The 24,255-nt window shown below is 34.1% G+C and overlaps 2 protein-coding genes across 6 annotated transcripts in view; one reads left to right on the forward strand and one right to left on the reverse strand.

The window, feature by feature from the left end:
- The window catches only part of LOC149791332 (angiotensin-converting enzyme-like), a 35,741-nt gene extending 32,088 nt beyond the window's left edge, over positions 1 to 3,653 (forward strand). For all 3 annotated transcript variants that reach the window (XM_089969870.1, XM_089969871.1, XM_089969874.1), the window contains exon 13: positions 224 to 3,653. In XM_089969870.1, coding sequence (XP_089825996.1) covers positions 224 to 410 — 187 coding nt within the window. In that variant the 3' untranslated portion in view covers positions 411 to 3,653. The remainder of the gene's footprint in view (positions 1 to 223) is intronic.
- A 1,423-nt stretch (positions 3,654 to 5,076) lies between these two features.
- The window catches only part of LOC149791333 (methionine synthase reductase-like), a 47,892-nt gene continuing 28,713 nt past the window's right edge, over positions 5,077 to 24,255 (reverse strand). For all 3 annotated transcript variants that reach the window (XM_089969867.1, XM_089969868.1, XM_089969869.1), the window contains exons 10-15: positions 20,210 to 20,390; positions 16,285 to 16,327; positions 14,717 to 14,936; positions 13,668 to 13,879; positions 12,273 to 12,514; positions 5,077 to 10,777 (exon numbers count right to left, since the gene is read on the reverse strand). In XM_089969867.1, coding sequence (XP_089825993.1) covers positions 10,698 to 10,777; positions 12,273 to 12,514; positions 13,668 to 13,879; positions 14,717 to 14,936; positions 16,285 to 16,327; positions 20,210 to 20,390 — 978 coding nt within the window. In that variant the 3' untranslated portion in view covers positions 5,077 to 10,697. The remainder of the gene's footprint in view (positions 10,778 to 12,272; positions 12,515 to 13,667; positions 13,880 to 14,716; positions 14,937 to 16,284; positions 16,328 to 20,209; positions 20,391 to 24,255) is intronic.

Genomic DNA, 24,255 nt, shown 5'->3' on the forward strand with positions numbered 1-24,255 from the left:
AAGTTTTTCAAGAACATCAGAGATAGTTTTCAATATTCGACAGTTAAAATGAAAAATAAGGCATACGAAAATGACTTACCTTGGATTCATAGATATTCTTTTTGACCATTAAAGCACCAGTCTCTCTGGGCAACTGTTACATTTTGGACTTGTACACTATGGGAAGAGGGCCAAGATGACGACACTGTTTTATTAACACCAATCAAAACTAATATTATTTCAGAGAAGCGATGGTCTTTGGTAAACAGAAACCCTGGCCAGAAGCCATGGAAGCCATTACAGGTCAGAAGTCAGTCAGCACATCAGCCATAAGACAGTATTTTGCACCGCTGATGGAATGGCTTCAAGAGCAGAATCGGAAGGAGATAATTGGATGGGATGATGCAACAATTAATTTTGAGACAAAATAACATAATGGATTAAAGTTTACAATTTTCTAAAACAACAGTGGTGATGGTGTGACAAAATAATATCATTTTTTTTATTATCTAAAAAATACTAGAACAAACGGCATTTATGAAACAGAATTTAAGCAGATTTTTAACCATGTTAGTTGATAAGTTTTATATGTAATGTAACATTTAGCAAAAAAAATCAAATGATCTGAATGATGTTATTATATTTCTAAAGAATGTAATCCTAACTATGTATATATTATACAGAGAAGTAATGTGTATAGATACAGAACTGACCATATTGTCTGTCTAAAATTTGTGCTCAATTAATTTATTGTTCAAAACATCTAGTGGACAATAGTGGAGCATCGCATTACCAATATATCGGTTCATTTTCTTTCCAGTGGCATATACCACAGTACTTTTTCACTGTACCAGTATGTCAGTAGTCTCCATCAGTAAGGAATGTATATAAATTGTCGAAGAATGATGTTACAACTTTAATGATATTTGCAATGTTTTCAATATTTATGACAAAATAGTTAAAGTATCCTTTCTTACACAAATGCTGTAACTGTCACAAGTTAATATGAATATCACAAATATAATAATATTTATGATCCTTTAATCACATGTTTGATACATGTCACATATGCCAACATGGTGGTCGAAATGAATATTGTGAAATGTATTTGGGCCAAATCCAACTGACAAAAACTTCGCATGAAAAAAAATCATGTTTTACTTATTTACTAGCATGTATTAAAGATATGTATTCCATTGTGAGACCGAGAATTGCCCTAAATTAAATTAAATCAGTGCACTTGTTTTCCATCTGAACTTTGAGTAATTTCTCAGATCTGTATTTTTCTCATTTGTTAAAAATATTTTTTTTATGTTTATATACCCTCTCTGTTAAATATTTTGCCCAGGCATTGGCATCCCACTCAAAGTTTCCCTCCTGCCTATTATATCAATAGTGTAGCTAGAAAATTGTAGCCTTTACTATCAACACTTCCTATTGTTAACAACAGGCTGTCTAATGTCAGTATGATTTTTTTCACAGCATCAGCTATAGTGTAAGAAAAATTATCTCACCGTAGTTACAGCTTTTAGATTACAACAGATACAACAATTAACATACACAGACATACATAACAAATCTAGTATTAGGTACTGGCTATTTAACTGAGGAAGGGGGGTGGGCAAGACTGATTTTCATTTCAGCTGAATATTTTCTTTTCTCTTAATCTCAATACATATTTTTACTAATAATATCAAAGAAAGAATATTATGTTATTTTCTGCTAAAAACCAGAGCATGATATTTTTTCTCTCACTGTTGACAGCAGGAAATTAAAAGATGTCAGGTCCCTACCCCTGAACATTAATTTGTTGGTCTTTATTACAGTTGCATTATACCTTAGTGGATATTGTGGTATGTTCCGAAATACCATGGTGTACTGCAGTACAAAATCTTTTTGTGGTACCCAGCTCTAGTGGACTGCATAATGAACACAAGGGAGAAGAAATGAAAAAATGTAATGAAGATATATATATCGGTATGTGTATAGAATACAACTACGTAACTAAAAGATGGGTCCGATTTTGTGAATTTAAAAAAACACCTCTTATAAATTTAGCTACTATATTTGCAAAACTTGTTTTCGAGTCCATTAGAAAAATCAGACTATGACTTGAATCATCCGATTTAATATCAAATCCTTATGAAAGTAGCATAAAAAAAGTATTTTTCTTAGATGCTGTTTTACAGTACATGACAGTAGGAAAAGTTCCTCATCAACTATCAAGATTGGAAGAAATTACAAAACATTGACTTGCTTCAATTAATTTTTATATCTACCTATTTGAATTCTTTGATTAGGCAACTAAGGCAAAGGTTATATAGAAATATTTGCTTTCTGTCTTTCAAATCAAACAGGTAGTTTGCAAAGCATATTTGCATTTTGAAAATAACAAATGTTCATTGCTTAGTACAAGATTTTTTAGTATTTGAAGGATACATAGGAAAACTGTATGATTCTTTACAAGTATTTATACATACCACATTTATATATTTAATATCAATACCTAGATCTGTACTAGATAGAATATGTAACAATGCATAAGTTAATCCAAACCAAACATTTTTACTGTACCTTCCCAGACTGAGTTAGTTTTCTTACCACATTCAACACATGTAACAGAACATTTTTGTTGTGATACTGATTTTGCAATGTTTGGTTCTATTTTGAACCAGGCACATACAGATTGTTTCCTCTGGCAATTCAAAGCTACTTTGAAAAGGCCAGTGCGAGTATCACACCAACTATATATATCTGTATTATTCAAGCAGCTCCAAAGTATGAGTTCCAAACAGAAATGTATACTTCACTTTATCAATTATTAAGAATCCACTAGCACAAGAATTTTTGTCTTATTCACACTGATACTTAATTTCCACTCCTAGCAATATCTAGGCCATTTTGTAATCCTTCTGAAGATGTGGACAGTAAAAGGAGATTATTAGTAAAGAAAAAAATGTGTCATGGGCAAGTTATTAAGTATTGATGCCTTAATGGTCAAAACATATGCTCAGGTCATTTAAAGCGAACTACATTTGCATCTCCCTTTTGCTCCAATAGCGGACTTCAGGGATTACATGACAAACTTTACATACTTGCTTATAAGTCCAACTACAAAGATGGACCTAGATCTACCATCGCATTATGCAATGGCGATCTGGGTCTGTCCAGTATGCAACTGGACTTAACTTGTAATAGAGTATATAACATGTAATATTATTAATCACATGCTTTAACAAGATTTTTACCATTTTTCTATACCTGATAATCTTATATAACACATAAGTTCTACAGATTAAATGCTTTCTGAAAATCAACACAAGCATAGGAAGAACTTTCATTCTGAATATTTGTTTCTTTATTCATAAGGATATTATGAATGTGAATATTAACTATCATTCAATGATTTTGCCAAAACAGGAGATCACCAAAAGTGTTGTTTTGTTCGATATGATTTGAACCAAACTAGAAAATAAAAGAAGTCAAATTTATTGAGATCCATCTTTAATACAGCCCTCGTCTTTATGCATGCTAAATTTTGAACTGATGAGGCCTGAGATGTACAATAACATATAACAAGAGTTACTATATTTGCAGGTTTGAGTTTATCTTTAGGAAAAATGTAAGCTTCTATTTCTTCACCAAATACAATTATAAACAAAAACATAACTGCATCTAGTTTCTTGTGTTTTTTTATGTTCTACCCATGGCGTTGTCACTAGCATCTGCACATATAAAAACATATACAAGTGAACAGCTTACTGCAGCTCAAATATTCTTTATTCGTAGGTATTAGCCCCTAGTTTGGAGTGGGTTTCACTGCACCTACCCCACATATGAGTGGGCTAAGGTGGTTAACTCTCCATTCATGTACAGTATTTGAACAGTCGATTTTTTTGTATTTGGTTCTTGACAGCCCTGTATACATACCATTATACCTGAAATCGTGCAACTTTGCAAGTGGTTTCATCTTGAAAAATACTCCATCACAATCACAAAAACAGGTCATTATGGCTCTTAATTTAAATATTAGTAATAAATGTATACCACTGTGAATGTGACCCAATTTGCATGCTTCAGTGATACTGGTTAAATTTTGTGTTTCAAGTTTACTTGTCAAGAAGTACATGACTGTATGCACTCTATCACTACCACACACAACAAAAAGAGGTTACTGTAACCTTTATTTCATTGGTGAGGGGTGTGTGTGCATTTCTGTGAGCACTATAGGATCACTGCTAAAGGTCATTATTGCCAAATAAATTTACCAAAGATATACATTTCTGTTGGTACATGTGCCACACCATTGCAACAAAAAAGCACATTGTGACCTATATTTTACCCTTTATTTGCTTTTGTTGAGATTTTGCATTTAGCTTACGGACACACAAAAACTTTCATATGCTGCAGAGATGCTCCCATGATTTTATCATAAGTGGGGATTTTCTCCCTTTTCATAACAATAACAGGGCAGCAAAAGAAAAATGCGGGGGAGGAAAAAATGGCTCTAGTTCAACATTTACCTAACATTTCAATATCCATCTCTCTTCCTGCTCCATTCTGTAAGACCCCTACTTAAAATCTTTAAAAGATGTTGTCTCTTGTTGTACAAGTGTTACTCTATTGATTGTTTCTGAGCATAATCTGTTCCTTATCCATCTAAGAATATTGTTCTGTACGTGAGAATCCACTTTTGCAGTCTGCTGTCTGAAGGGATATATACATAACTAGTTTAGCCAGCTGGAAACTGTTCTTTGTTGTTATGTACATTGTCTTTTGGATACTTCTGCTCCAAAATAAGATTTTTCACTAACATAAACTCTGCCAAAGTTTAACTTTCTTAAGTTATCACTCTACTGACTACTATGCCAAATTTACTTTTCCATAATGCTGTATTTGGAATTTATGTCCATTAATGCTATATTCTACTTGTTCAAACATTAGGTATTTTGATCAAATAAATACCTTTACTCCTTAACTTCATATTTAGATTCTTATTTGTTAGGTTTTTATTAACCACTATGCTACGGCCATATGGTTTTGTAACCCCTGATCCTGATGGGCTAAATTGTGAAGAAAAAAGAAACAACTACTGCACTCGATATTTTCAACATTTAATTTTGAAATACTGCTGAAATGAGAGTTATTGGCATGCCATCTGTTTTTTCCATCCATCATGTACATCAGACTCATATTTAACAATTTTCTGACTCAGAATCTCTCACTGATATCTCCACTTTCCCAGAGTCAATAATCTGATAAACTAACTTTAAAAATGAATTGCCTTCATCACTATGAAAAACCAGTATTTGCCAAACGAAGTCATCATCTAACCATGATGGGAATTAGCCATTTTATGTCATCTAGATAGCTAGTATTATAAAGATGCATTAGTAAAAGTTCTTTAATGCAAGTTTCAAACTATGGCAGAATGCTTGTTACAGACCCAATGTGTCAATCAAATTTAGTGTAACAACCATTCACGTCAGGCCAAAGCAATAACATATGAAAACAGTTAAGAATAAAGATATATGACAAGAGCTAAAAGTTTTCTACCAGCTTGACATATGTAATCACAAGGACTTCATGAGTGAATGGCCAAAAAATTGGAATACTGGACAGAACACATTTTAATACATGCAAAACGAAACTAATTTTGCAGGATTTTACACATCACTTCAATGTGCAAAAAATTTGTATAAATTGTGCACAAATCATGCAATGTGTGCGTACTATACCTACCTAGAATGCTAAAACTTGATAAGGGTTTGCCTTTTGATAAACACTACACTGTTATTACAAAAAGAGGCCTCTGTGACCTATATTTCAGGCATTTAATAACTGGAATTTTCTAAGCTTATCATTAAAAACATTACTGGGTTATTTACATTTCAAGTTCATTTCTTAGTTGCTCTTCACACAACAATTATGAAACATAATAATTGGAAACATCACTGTCAGTACAGCATTCTTAAAACTGTATTACAGTCAATGTTTAAGTACTGCAGATTTTATGTTTATTATGATTTGGTGGGGGGGATCTCTGATTATCAACCAATTCTTTTACCTCTATGATGAATGTACTATTTCTTCTTTTATGCCCTTTCTTCCCACCAAAGGTAACAACATTTTGCAGATAAAAATCATCTTAGCTGTTTTTCCTGCATGATAATTAATGTTTACAATGGCTGCTGGAGACTAGTAACATCTTCACAGAGGTGAGCTATGTAATCACTGATTATCACACATTCTGGTTTTTAGTCTCATTAGACATGAGTTAAAAAAAAACCAATAACATGACATGTAAAATATCAAACCATAATAACCAAGATGTATTTAGTTTTCTTATATATCTTTTTATTTTCTTAGAAAAGAAATGTTTATGTTTAAGTGGAATTGGAACCAAATCCAAGAAATCTGCTCATATTTATGTTGTATACAATTACTAAAACTATAGTTGCTGTAGCATCTTGGGAACTTTCCCACACTTGCCATCATGATCGGAGACGGTCAATTCATCCTGGACCAAGGTTATGATGGTTGTCTCCTATTTTGTCCAAGGTACAACACTGATATCTGAGATTGATTGATTCATGTGTGTTTAATGGCAAATCAGCACATAAAAGACTAGTAAATGAAAACTAATATCTTTGCTCAGAGACAAATGACAGCTGCCAACCAAGGCTTGTCTGAGAAAGATTGTCAGCTCCCCTAATATTTTAAATGCATGAACCGTATCAACTCCATTTGAAAGTGGCAAACACTAAATGCTGCCATAAAAAATTGAGTAAGCTATATATGCTTTGGAGATTCTAATAAAACCTGCATTTACTGAAATAAGCATAATTTTGTACATATGTAAAAAGTTACCATTAACTATATATTATGAGACTCATTGGATACCTATATATTTATGCTGATTGATTTTATTTTGCAATTAACCTGAGTGAAAAAGATGAAGCATAAAGCGTAGAACATAATTCATTCTTCTACTCAGAGAAAAAAATGAGTAGTCCAATAGAAAACAATTTTACTGCTAAGAAAAGAACAATGTCCAAGAACTGAAAATGTTACATGTCCTATATCAATTTAAACAAATCCAGTAATATATTGTACTTACAAGTCTATTCACTGATGGTGCTATATTCAAGGCATATATATATATATATATATATATATATATATATATATATATATATATATATATATATATATATCCTTTTCAGTAAATTATCTGTAAAAAGAAGACAGTTACTGGTCTGAACATAAACCCGGGGGTGACTAATGGAAAGTCTCCATTAATCCATAATTCTATCCTTACATCAATTACTGGGCATTCAACCAATCAGATGTAGTCATTTCTTTGCCTTACTCTTGTTAATTTGAGAGTAAATTTAAGAGCAAATGCAATCCTTGTAAAATGTCATTTAAGCCAAAAAACAGAATAAGCATCTACCCTGGTCCCTCACTAAAGGCCTCAATTGAACACCTACAATAAGGCATCCCTCACTACAGAACCCCTTAATAAACGTTCCCCATAGTACAGAACCCTCCAAAATAGCATCTTTCATAACATAATCCTCAAATTAGCACCTCTCACCAGAGGATTCTCAATACAGCACCCATCACAAAAGAATTCTCAGTATAGCACTACTCACTACAGAATTACTAAATATAGCACTGCTCACGACAGAGAACCACTAAACATAGCACTGTACACAACAGTGCCCTAAATATAGCACCCATCATGACAGAAATCAGTATTGCACCCCTTATTACAGAACCCTCAAAATAGCATCAATCACCATATATCTCTTAATATAGCTCCCCTCATTACAGAAACCTTAACTACAGCACTCCTCAATACAGAAGCCCAAGATATATCACTGATAACTATAGAACCCTGAATATAACACCAATCATGACAGAACTCTCAATATAGCACCCCTCAACACATTACAGACTGCCATGTGATGTGTATGGCTATGGGGCCCATTTTTGGAATTAGTTTGATACTTAATCTGTCTTTGTATAAGATGACTTCACTTCTAACATGGGATACTTTAGAACTCCTGCAAACATCATTATAGTGCGGAACAAATGTATTTTTAACATTTATTTTCCAGAAATTATATAATTGGAACTTTTGTTTTCCATAAATATTATAATTAGAACCTTTATTTTCCACACATTCTATAACTGAAGCCTTTATTTTCCATATTTCTATAAATCAGAAACATTGTTTTCCAAATTTCTATAATTTGAGCCACTGAAAAATTACAGACAGAATGAAATTGAAGACCAAGGTAGTCTACATGTTTTAACCTATTAGACTTTGTGATAATCCTTTATAAGCTGACTGTACGATATGTTTAGGTTTGCTGATTGTATGGATGCATTTACTGTTAATGTTGTCTGTAAGCATATAGATTTTTCACCGGGAATTCTCATTCATCTAATATTTGACAAGTTTTAGAAGAACACCTGTTTCCAAAAAACTCATTTTATAAGGAAGACCAATTAATCTAATATATTCCATGGCAGTTTTACCACCTTCAAGATAAAAGAATATATTACAGTTATCATGAGTGATCAGTTCTTTCTTTCTCTCTCATTTGATCCCATCCATATATCATTTAATATATGACCATTACAATGAATCCACAAATCTAAATAAGAGCCGTACATTCAATATGTTTGCCTCAATCATAATCCTAAGCTGTCTCGTTATGTTTTATACATGGTTTTCAGTGATAACCATTTTAATCTGAATTCTGTATGATAAGTGCCAGCATCATAGTTTATAAAAGATGACTAACACCAACTTCTTGAAAAGGTCCAACCATGGCCACCCAAACATAGGGACGGGGGGGCGGGGCACTTGCCTGCCCACCTCCTGCTTTCACCTCTAAACACAATAGCTGATCACTATTTGCCCCCACCCCCACCCCTGAAAATAATTATGTGGGCACCCCTTGTCCCAAAGTAAGAGAATGCAAAATTACAGCACTGCTTAGATAAAAGTTTTGCACAATTAAACATTCTGAATTGATGTCTGCAATCATTGTTCTGTTGACCAATAACAAAATAGTTTTGAATATATTTATAAACAGTTGCCCATAAGTCACCTTCACAAAAAAATCATATGTTTATATTATTTGGTTTATCTACAGGTTGCATTCATTTTGTACAGACTTTGTTTTAAGCATAACAACTCATTTTTCTCTGCAACATATCACTCAAATTCCATTTTGTAACAGATATTGCACAAATATTTTACAATTTCTCTCTAGGGCATGCAATAGCATGAATATTGCTCAATTTTGTCCACTTAAAAAGAGCATGCACAAGAATCAAGTACAGTCGACTTGCGTAACAAAACTAGTACGGTTCATTAATATTAAGAAAGTTCAATCTGATCAAGCGCTTACTACGTAACCTTTTGCTCCATGATACTTTAACTGATTATCAAGTTATTAAAAACAACTTTTAACCAGCTGTACTTGACAAGACTGTAAAATGGTGGACCCAAAATTTTTTGGTATTCAATGGTAATGTCTCTGCTATTAATTGTAGTTCTCTAGTGTACAATTTACTCTCATTTTTTATAACAAAATAATAACTACCACTGTGCAGTTAATGAAAATAAAATAAACAAAGTTTATCTTTATTCATTAGAAGTTATTTACTGCACAAACATTTACTGAAATGTACTATAAGGGATCTATTTATGGATGCAGCTCTCAAATAAAACAGCCCTCTTCAAGATTTGCAAATCAACCCTGACAATAATACCAGTGTGAACATACCCATTACAATAATGCCAATGTGGATTCACACTTTTAAAAAATGGCAGTGCTGCTTCACTGACTGTGTGAAAATCTTGAAGAAATTGTTAAATTTACACTCTACATTGCACTGTAATTAGAAGGAAAAAAAAACGCTTTTGCACTTTGTTTGAGTTTCAAAGCAAATTTTTCTTCCAATAATTGAGCCCTCATTGATATAAAACATCACCCAACTGAAAACAGCACATGATATTCAATCATGTAAAGTATCAACCAACTGAAAACAACACACTATGTTCAAGCCTAATTTTAAAAAAAAATAGTTCATGATATTCAAGGAAGTAAAGCTTCAAACAACTGAAAATAGTACAAAGGATAATCAAGCTGGTACAGCATCAACCAAGTGAAAACAGTACATGATATTCAATCATGTATAGTATCAACCAAGTGAAAACAGTACATGATATTCTCTTGGTTATGATATATTTCCACCTGCAATTCTATCACAGGCAATGCAATTCCACTTACAAGAACACTATATCAATTTTGTCCATATAAACATAACCATGCAAAAACATTTTTAACAGAGTTTAAGATCGATCATTATAAAAGGAGGCATATGTACAATAAGTCACCCTCTTTGAATACACCCACATGTTTCTGAATTTACTACTTATATAAACATTTCATTGCTCTGCTCTTCATTTTTCCTTTCACAAGCTGAAGAATGACAGAGCCAGTAACAAGCTAAAATACATTAAATACTGGGTCATGAAATGAAACTGAAGATCCTGATTAAAAGTAATTATCCAAATATGTCACATCTTTTCCAAGGAATAAGTAATTTTATAGTTATCCCATCCTATTTACACATCCTCATCATGTCAACATGTTAGTGCAAGAAGCGCGTCACTTTACACGTCCAAATGTTCAAGTCCACACATCCTCACTGTACTTATGATGTACTCTCAACTGCATCAATTTGGTTTTGGCAGTGTCTTCTGAAAGTCCTGAAATGAAAGGACAGAAAAATTATTATTTTTAACTGAAATTAGGTTTATTAAAAAAATGAAGAATGTATTCACCAAGCCAAAAGATACATCAGTTTAATATGTATGCATGCTTGTACAGTCAATTCTCATTACAAGAACAGTCATTACAGCAGGATATTTGGGTTCTGACAGATACCTGATGGAACCATGTTCATTGAACATAATCAATGGTAGCATATGATCTTTATATAATAGATTTCCCAACACCCTTACCATTTATTTCTGTTATAACTTGTATCAGTAGTGATGGAGCTAGTGAAAAATAAACATTATTTCACTCATAGTATACTGCATAGTTCACAAATCAGTATTCAAAACAATGATGGTTGTGCTCTGTCATCTTTATATTAAGAATAACTAAATCTAAACTGAAAATAAATCTAGATGCAACTGAAAGACAAAGTATAAACAAGGGCCATAACTCTGTTCAATTCTGTCAGAAAAGATGATAATTGAACAGGTCTTCTTAATGTAAAGCCTGACACCAAATCTGTTTCAATCCATAAAATGCTTCAAAGTTATTAAGGGTGAAAAAAGATTATCCCTGACAGGTTACAGTGGTGTCTCCTTGGGCACTTGTTGCTTTGTCATAGATCACCAAACAAACAAATAAATTAATGAAAAATGGAATGAGACAGGAAACCAAAGTGTATGGAGTAACCACAGTGGCTAAGCGGATATGGTGTTGTACTCATGACCAGAATGGTCAGAGATCAATTCATGGCACTGGATCAGCCCAGACTAGTTACCATGGTGAGTCCTTGGGCAAGGCAGTTTACATGCATTAACATGTGATAACCTCCAAAGTGGTGCTGTGTTGTAAAACACTCAACCAAACCAAAAAGGATGGACGTGGGAAACACAATAATGCTTACTCAACAGATGTGGTGGGGGCATGCAAAGTACTTACCTGAGATAGGAAGTTCTCATAAACTCTAAACATCAAATTACACAAGTTAAAGATCACCTCCCTTTATTAAATATGGTTTGTCCTTATTCAGTAATTCAATTTTTGTACCAAAATCTACAGTTCCAAGGGAGTCTACAAATAATGTCCCAAAACAGAACTCAATAATTACAAGCCATGCTGAGAAAATACTTACCAAACAAAATACAATCTAACATGCATACTGACATTATAAGTTGAGTCCAAATGCAAACTGCACAGACCCAGATCTGTCATATTATGTCCCAACAGATCTGGGACTATGCAGTTAAGAGTAATCAGCCGAACAAAGAACAAAGACCCTAATTTGCCTCTGCATTATGTGCTGACAGAATAGGGTTTATAATTTTAAAGTTCAGCTGCACTTATGCACAAGTAAGTATCTATCTATCTATGTATCTATGTATGTATCTATGTATGTATGTTTGTATGCATGTATGTATCTATCTATCTACATATCTATCTATCCATTTATATACATTGTATCGTTATGAAGAATTAACCTACCTTGAACTTCAACATAACAATCAGCAATAGCTTGATTAACATCCTTTGCCATATTTTTAGCATCTCCGCAGACAAACACCTGAGCATTTTTCTCCTCAAGTAGTTTGATAATTTCCTCCCCGTGTAGTCGGATGTTATCCTGAACATACCTTGCTGAGTTTAGGGGCTGATCTTCATCACGAGAGAAACTGATGAGCAGTTTTGTCAATATACCTTCCGATTTTAATCCCTCTATCTCTGACCTGGAAAACAAATGGCAGCAATCAAATGGATAGTGTTAAAGCTCTCGTACTGTTGATACTATTAATACAATGCAAAAAGCAAAATATATACAGGACATTTTATTTTCTTACATCAATAATGGTTTACAATACATGAATATTTTACCAAGATGAATGCATGTATGGTTGCTCTAATTTCTGATTGCTACCAACATAATAAAGTGTAAACCTTCCTGGGAAGTGTTTCTAGTTAATATCGAAGCTTCATTTTACCAGCGATATTTTCTTAAGACCACGACAGTTTGTGTACGACAAACAGATGTTAGTGTTGTAATTCTATGCAATCACTCATGCCAAGCAACTAATGGCAGTACAGAAAACAATAAAAACAACTGTGAAGTCAATTTTTATTCATGTAGTATATAACTTTTCATGCCTATGTAATGTGTCTCCAACCACAAATTTAAATACCCAATGAAAACTTTTCATCTGTAAAGAAATTAAAACTTGACTACCTTTACAGTAGAATTCCCATGAAAATGTCACTGTAAGCTGAACCAACAAAATGTGTTTCCAAACAAAATATGTGATGTGATGTGATTTTGATTTTTAACGTAGCTTTTAACAATTTTTCAGTCATATCACTACGATGTCTGCAATGTGGCAGTTTATAGTGATGTCTAGCACTGGGGCATCATGCTGCAGACATGTAGCATGATGTCCCACCCAGTCACATTATCCTGACACCAGGCCGACTAGTCCAAACACTAACCTCTTGATGCTGAACGCCAAGCGAGGCAGCTGTTAGTACCATTTTTCAAACAAAATATGTATGTATGCATGTAGTAGCGCTGGCAAATGGCAAATCATGGCAAATCAGCACAATAATGGCTACATGCTGCCAACTAAAGTTTGAGATAGAAAAAGGAACAAATCGATTGCATAGAAACTTAGAAAGCTAAACCATTTACAATAAATGCAAACATGAAGTACAAGATAGAATATAAAACCCAAAGATGTTAACATTCTGTAAAATAAAAGATAAAAGTTATAAATTAAAAATCCAAAATAATATGATTCCACAAAAACTATATATGAATTCAAAGGAATCAATTATGGCCTTTCTTGTACCATTCAGTCACTATGAAATGATTTTTAAAAATGCTGTCCTCACCTATACAAAAAGTCTTGTTCTTTATGCCGACAGCCAAATATAAGCCAGACCTCTCCAAGTTTTAAACTGGGGTCCTGTCGTTTTCTTCCCAGACGGTGACGAAGAAAGCCAACAAATGGGGCTACACCAGTCCCTGGACCAACCAGTATCAGAGGGATAGATAAATCTTCTGGCATATGAAAGTGCTGATTAGTTCTAGCATATACTGGAATCTATAACAATAAAAATTATAATAATAATAATAATAACAACAGTAATAATAATAGGATCTAGGATAATAATAATAATAATAATAATAATAATGGTATCTATATTAATAATATAATAATCATCATCATAATAATAATACCTAATAATAATAATAATAATAATAATTAAAAAAATAATGGGATATAGGATAATAATAATAATAATAATAATAATAATAACAGTAATGATAATGGTATCAATAAAAATAATAATAATAATAACAATAATAATAATGGTATATGTATAATATTAATAATAATAATAATAATAATAATAATAATAAAATAATTAGCAGTTAACATCTGAATCACTGGCATCTTAACATTACAATAAATTTACCACAATGTACAAATGTATCATCATGATGCAATTAAAATACAAACCCCAGTGAAATGGGGGCCTTAGTTCAATAATTTTTCTGAAAATGGTAAAAATACTATTTGACCAAGGTCCACAGAATCTAATGCCTTAAATTAAATTTAGATTCAAACCATTCAGTCCTTCAAAAATATCTGCAGAAACATGGTTAAGACCTTATTAATAACAGATAAATGTTCTTAAATGCCTCAAAAGCTAAACAAAATGCCTACATGTGCATATAAACATGCTTTATACCACATTTTATTTTCACCATAAGTGATTATCTGTAATCACAATGAAATGGTTTCAGCACATTTGTAAAACTGTGTGGGTGTACAGACCAAAAGCAACAAAACAATACAAACCTCTTCTTCTGTCCCAGTGAAACTATACAAAAATGAAAGAAGAAAAAATGAATGAAATGAACATAAACTCCATACCCTTATTTGTGAACATTTGCAGGAAACACTGTTGTCCTGGATCCTGGCTACAACATCCACCTCAGATCCAGATCCGGACACAGGTGTCTGGACTTGTTTTGTAATTTGATCCAGCCACCCTGTACATAAGCCCTTCCTGAAGTAAGTTCTTCCATCTTGCTGTGGGATATCCATAACATTGAACACAAACTCCAGCTCTTTAGGTGTCAGGAGTGAAGAGCTAAAAAGGGGAGAAAAGTCACATGACAATACAGAGGAAAAAAATTCTTCATTCATTATCATTATTAATCAAAGTAGGAGCAAGGAAACTGACAATAACCATGGTCATTGACACACTTCATTCCAAACTGAAATATGCAGCTAGCAAAAATGGATCTGACCATGTGCCTTCATGAGGATGAAGAGTCTATAACCACAAACAAAATCAAGTGACCAATAAGAAAGTTTGCTGCAAGACTTGTGGGCCACTCAATATGAAGACTTCTACAATGTTCACATTTTCTAGACTCCAATGAAGAACTTATGTTTGAATAATTTAATTCCAAGAAACTAACAAGCAACATACCATTATCTATGGTGATAGTTATGATTATTCTCAACAATCTTCCAAGATAAATTAACACACAATCTGACTGGATCAGTTTTCTTCAACTTCAATGAAATAAGCAAGAATTGATGCAGTTTTGGCTAACTATATATGCCAAGGTTTGATGTGGATGGAAGATCCTTGGTCAACAAAGACTGCAAATAAAACGATAATAAATACAGCACAGCCTTATTATCATCCCAATATTTTTCTTATTATTCTTTTCATTATTTTGAACTCATGTATATCCAGTTAAAATGAGACTGGTCAGAAAACTTCATTCCTAAAGGTTGACGGTTAAGTCCGTCTCTTAAGTCATGAAGAAGTCTGAAAAGCCTAGATCAAGATCTCCAGCCAATAGCCCAGACCAAAATTTCCAGCCAATAAATAGCCTAGACCAAAATCTCCAACCAATAGCCTAGACCAAAATCTCCTGCCAATGCATGATGTGCTGAAAATCTGGATCCAAATGGAGGTTTTTAGTCATTTCAAAAGCTAGACTCGACAAAAAACAGACTCTGATCTTGGGAAGCAAAGCTGCATATGTGCTGTTCTCTGTTGCAAATTATACACTGGCAAATAGTTTATATTTAAAAGTTTACTATACAGGGTGCAGATTGTTGAAGTCAAACTTGTCTGCTGCCACATTTCTTGAACCTGTCTCAAATTCATTTGCTACTTTATATGAAGATAAAGTATTGCATCTACGCCAGGCTAATACAAATGCAAGAAAACTCTGCTTGGGAAAGGTTTTCTTTTCAATGACATAGTGATTAATCATTTGAAAATTTCTTGAAACATTTGTAAAGTTCAAATGTTAACAACAAAACTCCAGAAAGAATTGTGACCTTAAGTCTTCACCTTTATGATCATCATATTTCCTTGTATTCTTGAAAATATTTGAATAATGTCAAACATCTAACAATTTCCATATTATCCAGCTGTAAAAATCTGGAACAGGTAAGTTAAGCATAGGTCTTACCTGGATGCTGAATACGGTCGGGGTGATAGCCTAGGCAAATGCTCTGAAATGAAGAATATGGTTAATGAACTTAGGATACCTCAAAATTTAAAAATGGAAGGAAACTAGAATTTCAGTAGTTGGAATTAAGTTCAATGGGATGTGTATATGTTTTCTGTCATTCCTGGAAAGTAAATTCTATTTTAAAAAATCCCAAATTTAACACAACCAGTTTTGAGCAGTTCTGGCAAGTCAACAACCTGAATCAACCCAGAAGCAGGAAATAATTAAAATTTCTTGGTGTACTCAGTAGCAGGCACTTTCTAATCTGAGAAAAATTCAGGCTGACTCCAGAGTAAACCTGGATCCAAATATATCCCATCTCTTATGAGCTGAGATCAGCAATGATGAGAACTGCCACAAACAAAATCTAGGCATAATGATCGACAAAGAAAAGCTACAAATTATTGTGTTACATACAAGGACAGCATGAAAGGCAACAAGTTACCATGAAAGGCCTAATATGATGAGATAATGTGTATATTTCAATACAGAATTTTTGTCTATTTGCATGCTAAAAGTCAGGTAACAGAAAATCCTCCTGATACAAAGTCAAAACTGGTGACTAAACAGTGTTTCCCTGTACGCACATTTGTGCGTCAGGGACGCACGCTGGAGAAAACTGACACACACATTTTGTTGCCGTGCGTTCTTTTTACGCAAGGGATTTGCATAACGCAATCAGGATTTTTTATTTAATATCCAATGCATTGGACGAAGGGTTGCATCGTGTATACTTCGAGCATAGGCACTGACTGGTTCCCCGCTTTGTTTACTCCCCGTGTTGGGCTCCTCTATTCGTACAGCAGAGTGGAACGCAGGGAACATACAAAATAATTAAACCAGACTAGCATTGGCAATGTTATGACGGAGTAGCTTCCCCTAATCTCGCGAGCTCTCACGCGATTTCCATTTAGCTCAGCAAGATGTCATCTTGATGTTTAACCTCAATGCTTGTTGCACTAGAAAGTGATCTCCAGATTAAAACATCGTGCACTAAAAATCATTAGCAAAGAAAGTGAAAGAAGTAGAACACAAAAGAGTAACTGTGGATCTAACTTTAATGAAAAATGGAGAAAATAATTCCCTTGACTGGAATACGGCACATCCATTAAGATTACCGGTGTGACTTCTGATAGCGTGATTGCGAAGACTGCAGAAGTGAATGATCCTTTCGTGACAGGGTTTAAGAATTTTAACAAATCTGCTCTTGTTCGCCAGAAGATATCTGGAGAACATATTATAACCAAGACATTCTTTCACAACAAAGAAATCAGTAAGCTTGCCGAGACAAATGCGTTTATTTGGATTATACAGTCAGGGGGTCATTGCAGATTTTGTTGGTTTTTAACTTTGCTGCAATAAAAGAAAGACCTTAAAGTTCAAGTGTAACTTATTAGAAACAAGATGAATCATTAGCCTCCTTCATTTTTGGTTAAATTTGTTCTAGGACGAAGTACAATGAAACCGATTATAGTACACATTTTAAGACAGGCTGTAAATTGACTGCCATTCGGTTAAAAATATTTATTAGGCTTTTTGTATTGGCTTGTATGTAATAAGATTATAAGGAGACTGTTAAAATTATGATTTTAAAAGAAAAGCTAACTAATAACATTATTCTTTGAATGGACAATGCATTTGTTTGTTAACTGTGCATGTTGGTTTATTTGTATGTTTAGAGATAGAGTATGTTGTGCAAGTGGCAATATCCTATTTCAAGCTGAAAAAGTACGAGTTGGATGAAAATTTGTCAGTATATTTTTGACCCCCACATTTCTTATTTGACACCCAATTCTGACACCAAGGCGTTTTTTTTACCCTCAGTTTTACACCCCTGGGGGATACACTGACTAAAATTTGCAAATCTCCTGATCTGTCCTAAGCTGACCTCTCCATTCTGTCATATGTATAAATGCCTCTGGGTGGGGGGACAATCTGTACTTCAACAGGTCAAAAGGTGAGATTCCTGTGTATTTCTCTTAGAGGAGGATAGTATGGACTTCCATACATCAGTGATATTCCAATGTATTTCTCAGTGAGGGGGACAGTCTGGATTCAGGTCAAAAAGTGACATCCCTGTTATGCACATGTCTGGGGGAAAGGGGATCTTTGGTTCCTAGGTCAAAAAGTGGTGCTTCCAAACATATGAATGGGGGACATCCTGACTTCCTTATCATAAAAGTGACATTCCTCACTATGTACATCTTTGAATAGACAATCTGGACTTCCTAGGTCAAAAAGTTGCATTCTCTAACATCTAACAAGTCTGGACTTCCAGATGTGACAATTCATAAACATGTACATTTCTGGGATAAAGGGGGATGGGGTAGGGCTCAATATTAACTTCCTTAGGTCAAACAGTAACATTCCATACTATGTGCATTTCTGGGTGGTGGACAGTATGTATTTATATTGGTCAAAATGACACAATACTTACTAAGTAAATCTTCTCTTTTTGGGGGGTGCGGGGCAATCTGGACTTACTTTGGTTAAAAAAATGACATTTCCTACTTTGTACACCTTCCGATGTACAGTTTCCTTGTGTCCAAAGAAACACTGAATCCGACAGTTGGGATTGCAATGATTTTGGGATTAGGGATTTGATAAGGGTCTTTAGCAGGTCATCAAAAGAGGCATAGATAAAATAATGAAGGGGTAATTTGTTTCAAGAATGTCACTTCCACTTTGGCATAATAGGACCTCATAAAAAATAGGACAATATCTGCAGTCTCACACTGATACCATGTGCCAGAATTAATGTAAATTCTGCACATCAAATCTACCAAAAGTAGTATCAATATTACACGCAGTCCAATCTGACATCTTGCATTTGGGTTGAACCTGATATACTGCACACAGGTCAAACATGACAGATACATGAGATAACTGACTGTAGTGATTCTGTCAAAACATTCACATTTTGATGGAAAATCCCAGGAAGAACAAACAACCCATGTGAAGCTACTGGCAAGATTTCTCACAAACCCACATTGGCTCTCTTGACATGCAAAAGAAAATGAGTAACATTCTCTGTAACAAATCTTTATTATCTAGTTCCAACAGTCTGTCAAATCCCGCTGTATATAACTATAAAAGATAACGCTGTCATTCCCATACCAAGTCCCCATCAGAAACAGTTCAACCACTATTAATCTCATCTCAGAAACTTTCATACTCGTTATACTGGTGAAATCTTCTGCGAGTCAAAAATTTAACCAATTAACTGTAAATCACATATATGGGTCTACTGCCCCCAAGCATCAAAGAATTCTTGTTAGTGATATACTGATTGGTGTGAAAATGAGTGACAGTTGTTTCATGTGCTTCGTTGATAAACTGCAATATTCAGCTGATCAGTATATAATTCAGTAATTCAATCTTAATTGCTAGATCACATCTTGTCAGTATCGGGAAACTGTGATCAAGATGGTACATCAGGACCTTCAAGAGTATTGGAATTCATTAGTAATATTCTAAACTTTTGGACTTGTGATAAAACATTTAGGATTATTTGGGATTTAAATCACATTACCATATATGTCTCTTAAATTTTCACTTTGTAACTTAGAGAAATAAATTATTTGTTGATTTTACTCAATTTCTTGGCTTTACTTTCTGTTATATAGTTCAAGACCTAGCGTCATATCATAACATATACAATTAGGTCTTTGTGATGTAATAATCTTTAAGCATCCTGGTCCTGTTTAGACTGCTACGAGTAATGACACACAATGAAGTCTTTGTGATGTAATGATATTATAATATATCAGTTAGACTAAATCTAAGGAGTCCTTTTTTAACACGCAAATTTACAGCAGAAAAGACTTTTTAGTGTTGGAGGGGAACTGATGACCAATTATAGCATCATCACTGTCTTCCATACCTATCAAAGTCTCAACTGGTGGATTGCATGATGGGAATGTATTCAGAATGTCCAAAATGGAGACTGATGATTGCCGAAGAAACTGGGTGTATTCATTGCTGCCCTGTTTGCTGCATAACTCTTCAAGTCGTCTTTTTTGAGATTCAACATCTGTGGATTCCACCAGAGCACGCAGTAAAGCCTGAACAATGAATAAAAAGAATTAAATACAGACATAAGACATGTTTGATAACTGAAAATGTGACTTTGTATCTATAAGCAACAACTAAAATTGTCAATGCAAAATTTTATGTCGGGTAATGTCAATGATATACCTGGAATATTTGCTATTGTAAAACTGTGCAAACTTAATAATACTGAACTATTAAAACAAAATCTTTGATGTATACATGATAATTTTAAGATGACATACAACAAAATCTCTGAAAACAAAACACAGGCGAATGTGTTTGCATTGCAAAATTATCATGATTTTATAATTCTGGAAAATTTCTTATGCTCGATTTTTTTAAGTTCACAACTGTGGCGAAGCCAATTGTTGAATTCCTTTAATTTTACCAAAGTTATATGCCTGCAATGCTCTTACTTGACTGTCACTATTGTTAAAATAGAACCAAGCAGAAATCCCTCAATAATGATATATAATACATACCCATAAATGACTAATTTCCCTAAAGTTTTATTTTGTTTGCATTTCATTTGTGCTTTATTTGCTCAAACTTTGCATTTCAGCTATCATCTGTTAGTTTTCTGTTTACAGTCACAGAAATGTGTTCTGATTTTACATTTGTCACTTCCGTTCGTCATTACATTTTTTATTTCTTTGGAATGCATTTCCTAAAATCAGGATACTTATTTTGTTAACAGTGTGCTTTAATATATAAAAATACATAAATTTCAAACTGAACTTACTATAAATTAAAACTACAATTATACACAACAAAACACAGATCCAGTTAAGTTTTTATTTATAAAAATAATATTTGCCTAGGGGGAATGTCTGCTGCTACTTATGAAACTGTTTGAATCATTCTGTCAGTGAGTGATTCAGCGGCTACTGAGTGGCACAATGTGGTTGTACATAGGTCACAGCTGGTCTGTGAAACTTCCTGACAAAATGTTATGGAAAACCCATGAGTAAAGCTTCTTCAGTGGAAACTGAAGGAGCCCTGCAAAGACTGGGCTATCCAACAAAGGTTGGGATGACAGTGGCAACTGTGTGGGGTTCACTCAATGGGTTCAGTCTGAATACACCATATAGTGCTGACATTAGATTCTTGGGTGAATAACTGGAATGAAATGTTGTGAATGCCCCAGGGGGACTGCTTTATTTAGGGTAAGCAACATACAGTACAGACACTCCTGTGTCCATTGAACACTGTAGCCGTTGAGCTGGGGATGGCGGCAGTTTTCGACAAAAAATGTGTGTTGTCATTCTCAGCTCCAAACAAAGAACAGTTGAACAAAGATGCTGCATGTGACAGCCTGGGACTGTTTTAATTGGCTGGCAAGTGATGTATTAATATATCTCATGCATATTAATGCAGACTATTTGCAGGAATGGTGGTGAGTGGGTCACCTACTGTTGTGTATAAACTATGCTTAAGCAAGCACTTAAACGACAATAGATTTCAAACTGAATTTACTATAAATAAAACTAAATAAATTTCAAACTGAATTTACTATAAATAAAATCACATAAATTTCAAACTGAATTTACAATAAATAAAAACACAAATTTCAAAGTGAAGTTAATATTTAAAAAAACAAATTTCAAACTGGAGTTAATATAAATAAATACACAAATTTCAAACTGAATTTAAGATAAATAAAAACATGAATTTCAAACTGAATTTACTATAAATAACAACACATAAATTTCAAACTGAATTGACTTTAATAAAAAAAAATATAAATGCAACTGCAATAAATGTAAAAAATATGGTTGTAAAATATCTGACAGCAAATTTTATTTCTTTTTTCATTTGTTTAAAAAAAGTATCGATACAACTACTGGTCATGTTATCACATCAATAGGGGTTCTTAGAACAATTTCACAGCTCTAAAGTTGTGAAATATTGTCAATCAGTGCATAGAATAAAGTATCTGGTCCAAATTAACATCCTAATGGCCTTCAACCATGGACATTTAATTCCTCTGTGCAGTCTTTATTTACCCCAATTTAACTTCTGTGAATCATTGTATTTAGGAATAATTAAGTTGTCACAAATTCAATCAAATCTGCATATTCTTAACTCATTTGCTCCGATCCCGTCTGTAGGTGTGATTCGGTTTCTGCATTCAATAGCCAATCCCGCCTGTAGTCGTGATTTGTATACTGCATTCAATGGCCAATCCCATCTCCAGGCGTGATGAATGTGTGTTAGATTCAACGTCTCTGATTGGTTACAAATGTTGTTTATCCAAGAACTAAACAACTATTAAACCAATCAGAAATGATTTTACTTTCATCTGTGGAAATTTGAATTGTTCAGAAGCCAAGGGTTACCATTTGTGAGCAGTTTAACTACACGTGGTCTGTTCATGAAAAGTTGAAAATGATGGCGGAGGTAAGAGTGGTTTCTGATGATGATGATGAGAGTGAAAATGAGTGAGTTTCTCAGGTTTGATCTAGAAAATATTGAGTAAGCAGAGGAAAGATATGCTCGGCAGTTGGATATTTTGTGAGATTTAGATTTAGAATCGGACATAGAAGTTTCTGAGATCGACTCGTCAGAAGAGGAGAATGCTGACAGTGATGATAGATTTCTTGCTGATCTAACAAATTGGAGTGATCATCTTCGGCTTGTCCAAATTGATGATTTTAGTGGGCCAAATCCTGGACCTACAACAAACATGGACAAGGAAAAAAGATAAATTGATTTTTTTCATTTATTTCCTGAGGAACTGTACTCGGCCATTGCAAATGAAACCAATGCATATGCCCAAAAATGCATATTAGTATCACCAAACAAAATGTGGTATCCAACAACACCAGACGTGATAAAAGCTCTGATTGGGGCTCATGTTGTTATGGGAGTTCTTGCAGTACAGCCCAAGATATGTATTGGTTTAAGGATAAACTTTTCCATCCTTCCTGCATTGAACTGAAATTTAGTCGTACAAGATTTGAAAATCTACAAAAATATTTTAATGTGACTGACACCAGCAACAACCCACCTTGAAGAGCACCGGGGTACTACAAACTGGCCCACGTTCAACCAATATTGGAGCGTATTCGCAACACATGCGCTAGAGAATACAATCCACATCGTGATGTGTCCATTGATGAAACAATGATTGGATTTTCAGGACAACTGGGCATTAAGCTGTATGTTCCTTTAAAGCCAACCAAGAGAGGCATCGAAGTATGGGTTCAAGCGGATCCTCATAATTGTTATGTTGGGGACTTTCAGTTTTACTCTAAAAGGAATGACAACAATCCAGAATTGAATCTTGGACAAAGGGTTGTTCTTGATTTGATGGAGCCTTTGTTTCATTTTGGACACCATGTCTACATGGACAGTTTTTTTACATCTCCAGGCCTATTTCTTGAGCTTCGACAAAAAGGTATGTATGGCTGCGGAAAATTTCGATCAAATCGAAAGGGTCTTCCATCTGGATTACACAAAATAAAGCTGAAGGAGCAGGGCCAAAGCATAATCAAACAGAAAGGAGACATGAGAGATACAGCTTGGCGTGACAAGAAGAATATCACTACACTGTGTACCAACTGTGACGGCGAGGCCACATCTGTTAGTCGGAAGCAGAAAGATGGTTCCATCAAGGATATTCCATGTCCACTCCCAGTCCAACTGTACAACATGTACATGAATGGAGTAGACCATGCGGATCAAATGCGAGCAACTTACAACACTGGTAGAAAGTCCTTGAAATGGTGGAAGTATCTGGGTTTTTTTCCTTTTCGACATTTCAATAGTAACTTCATATTTGCTGATGAAAGAATCGGGGAACCATAATATCATCACCAAAAACAACAGGGAAAAAGCTAGAACCCAGTTGGAGTTTAGAATGAATCTTGCACA

The sequence above is a fragment of the Sinohyriopsis cumingii genome, chromosome 9 (genome assembly GCF_028554795.1).
Source record: "Sinohyriopsis cumingii isolate HCF-2022 chromosome 9, ASM2855479v2, whole genome shotgun sequence".
Lineage (NCBI taxonomy): Eukaryota > Metazoa > Mollusca > Bivalvia > Unionida > Unionidae > Sinohyriopsis > Sinohyriopsis cumingii.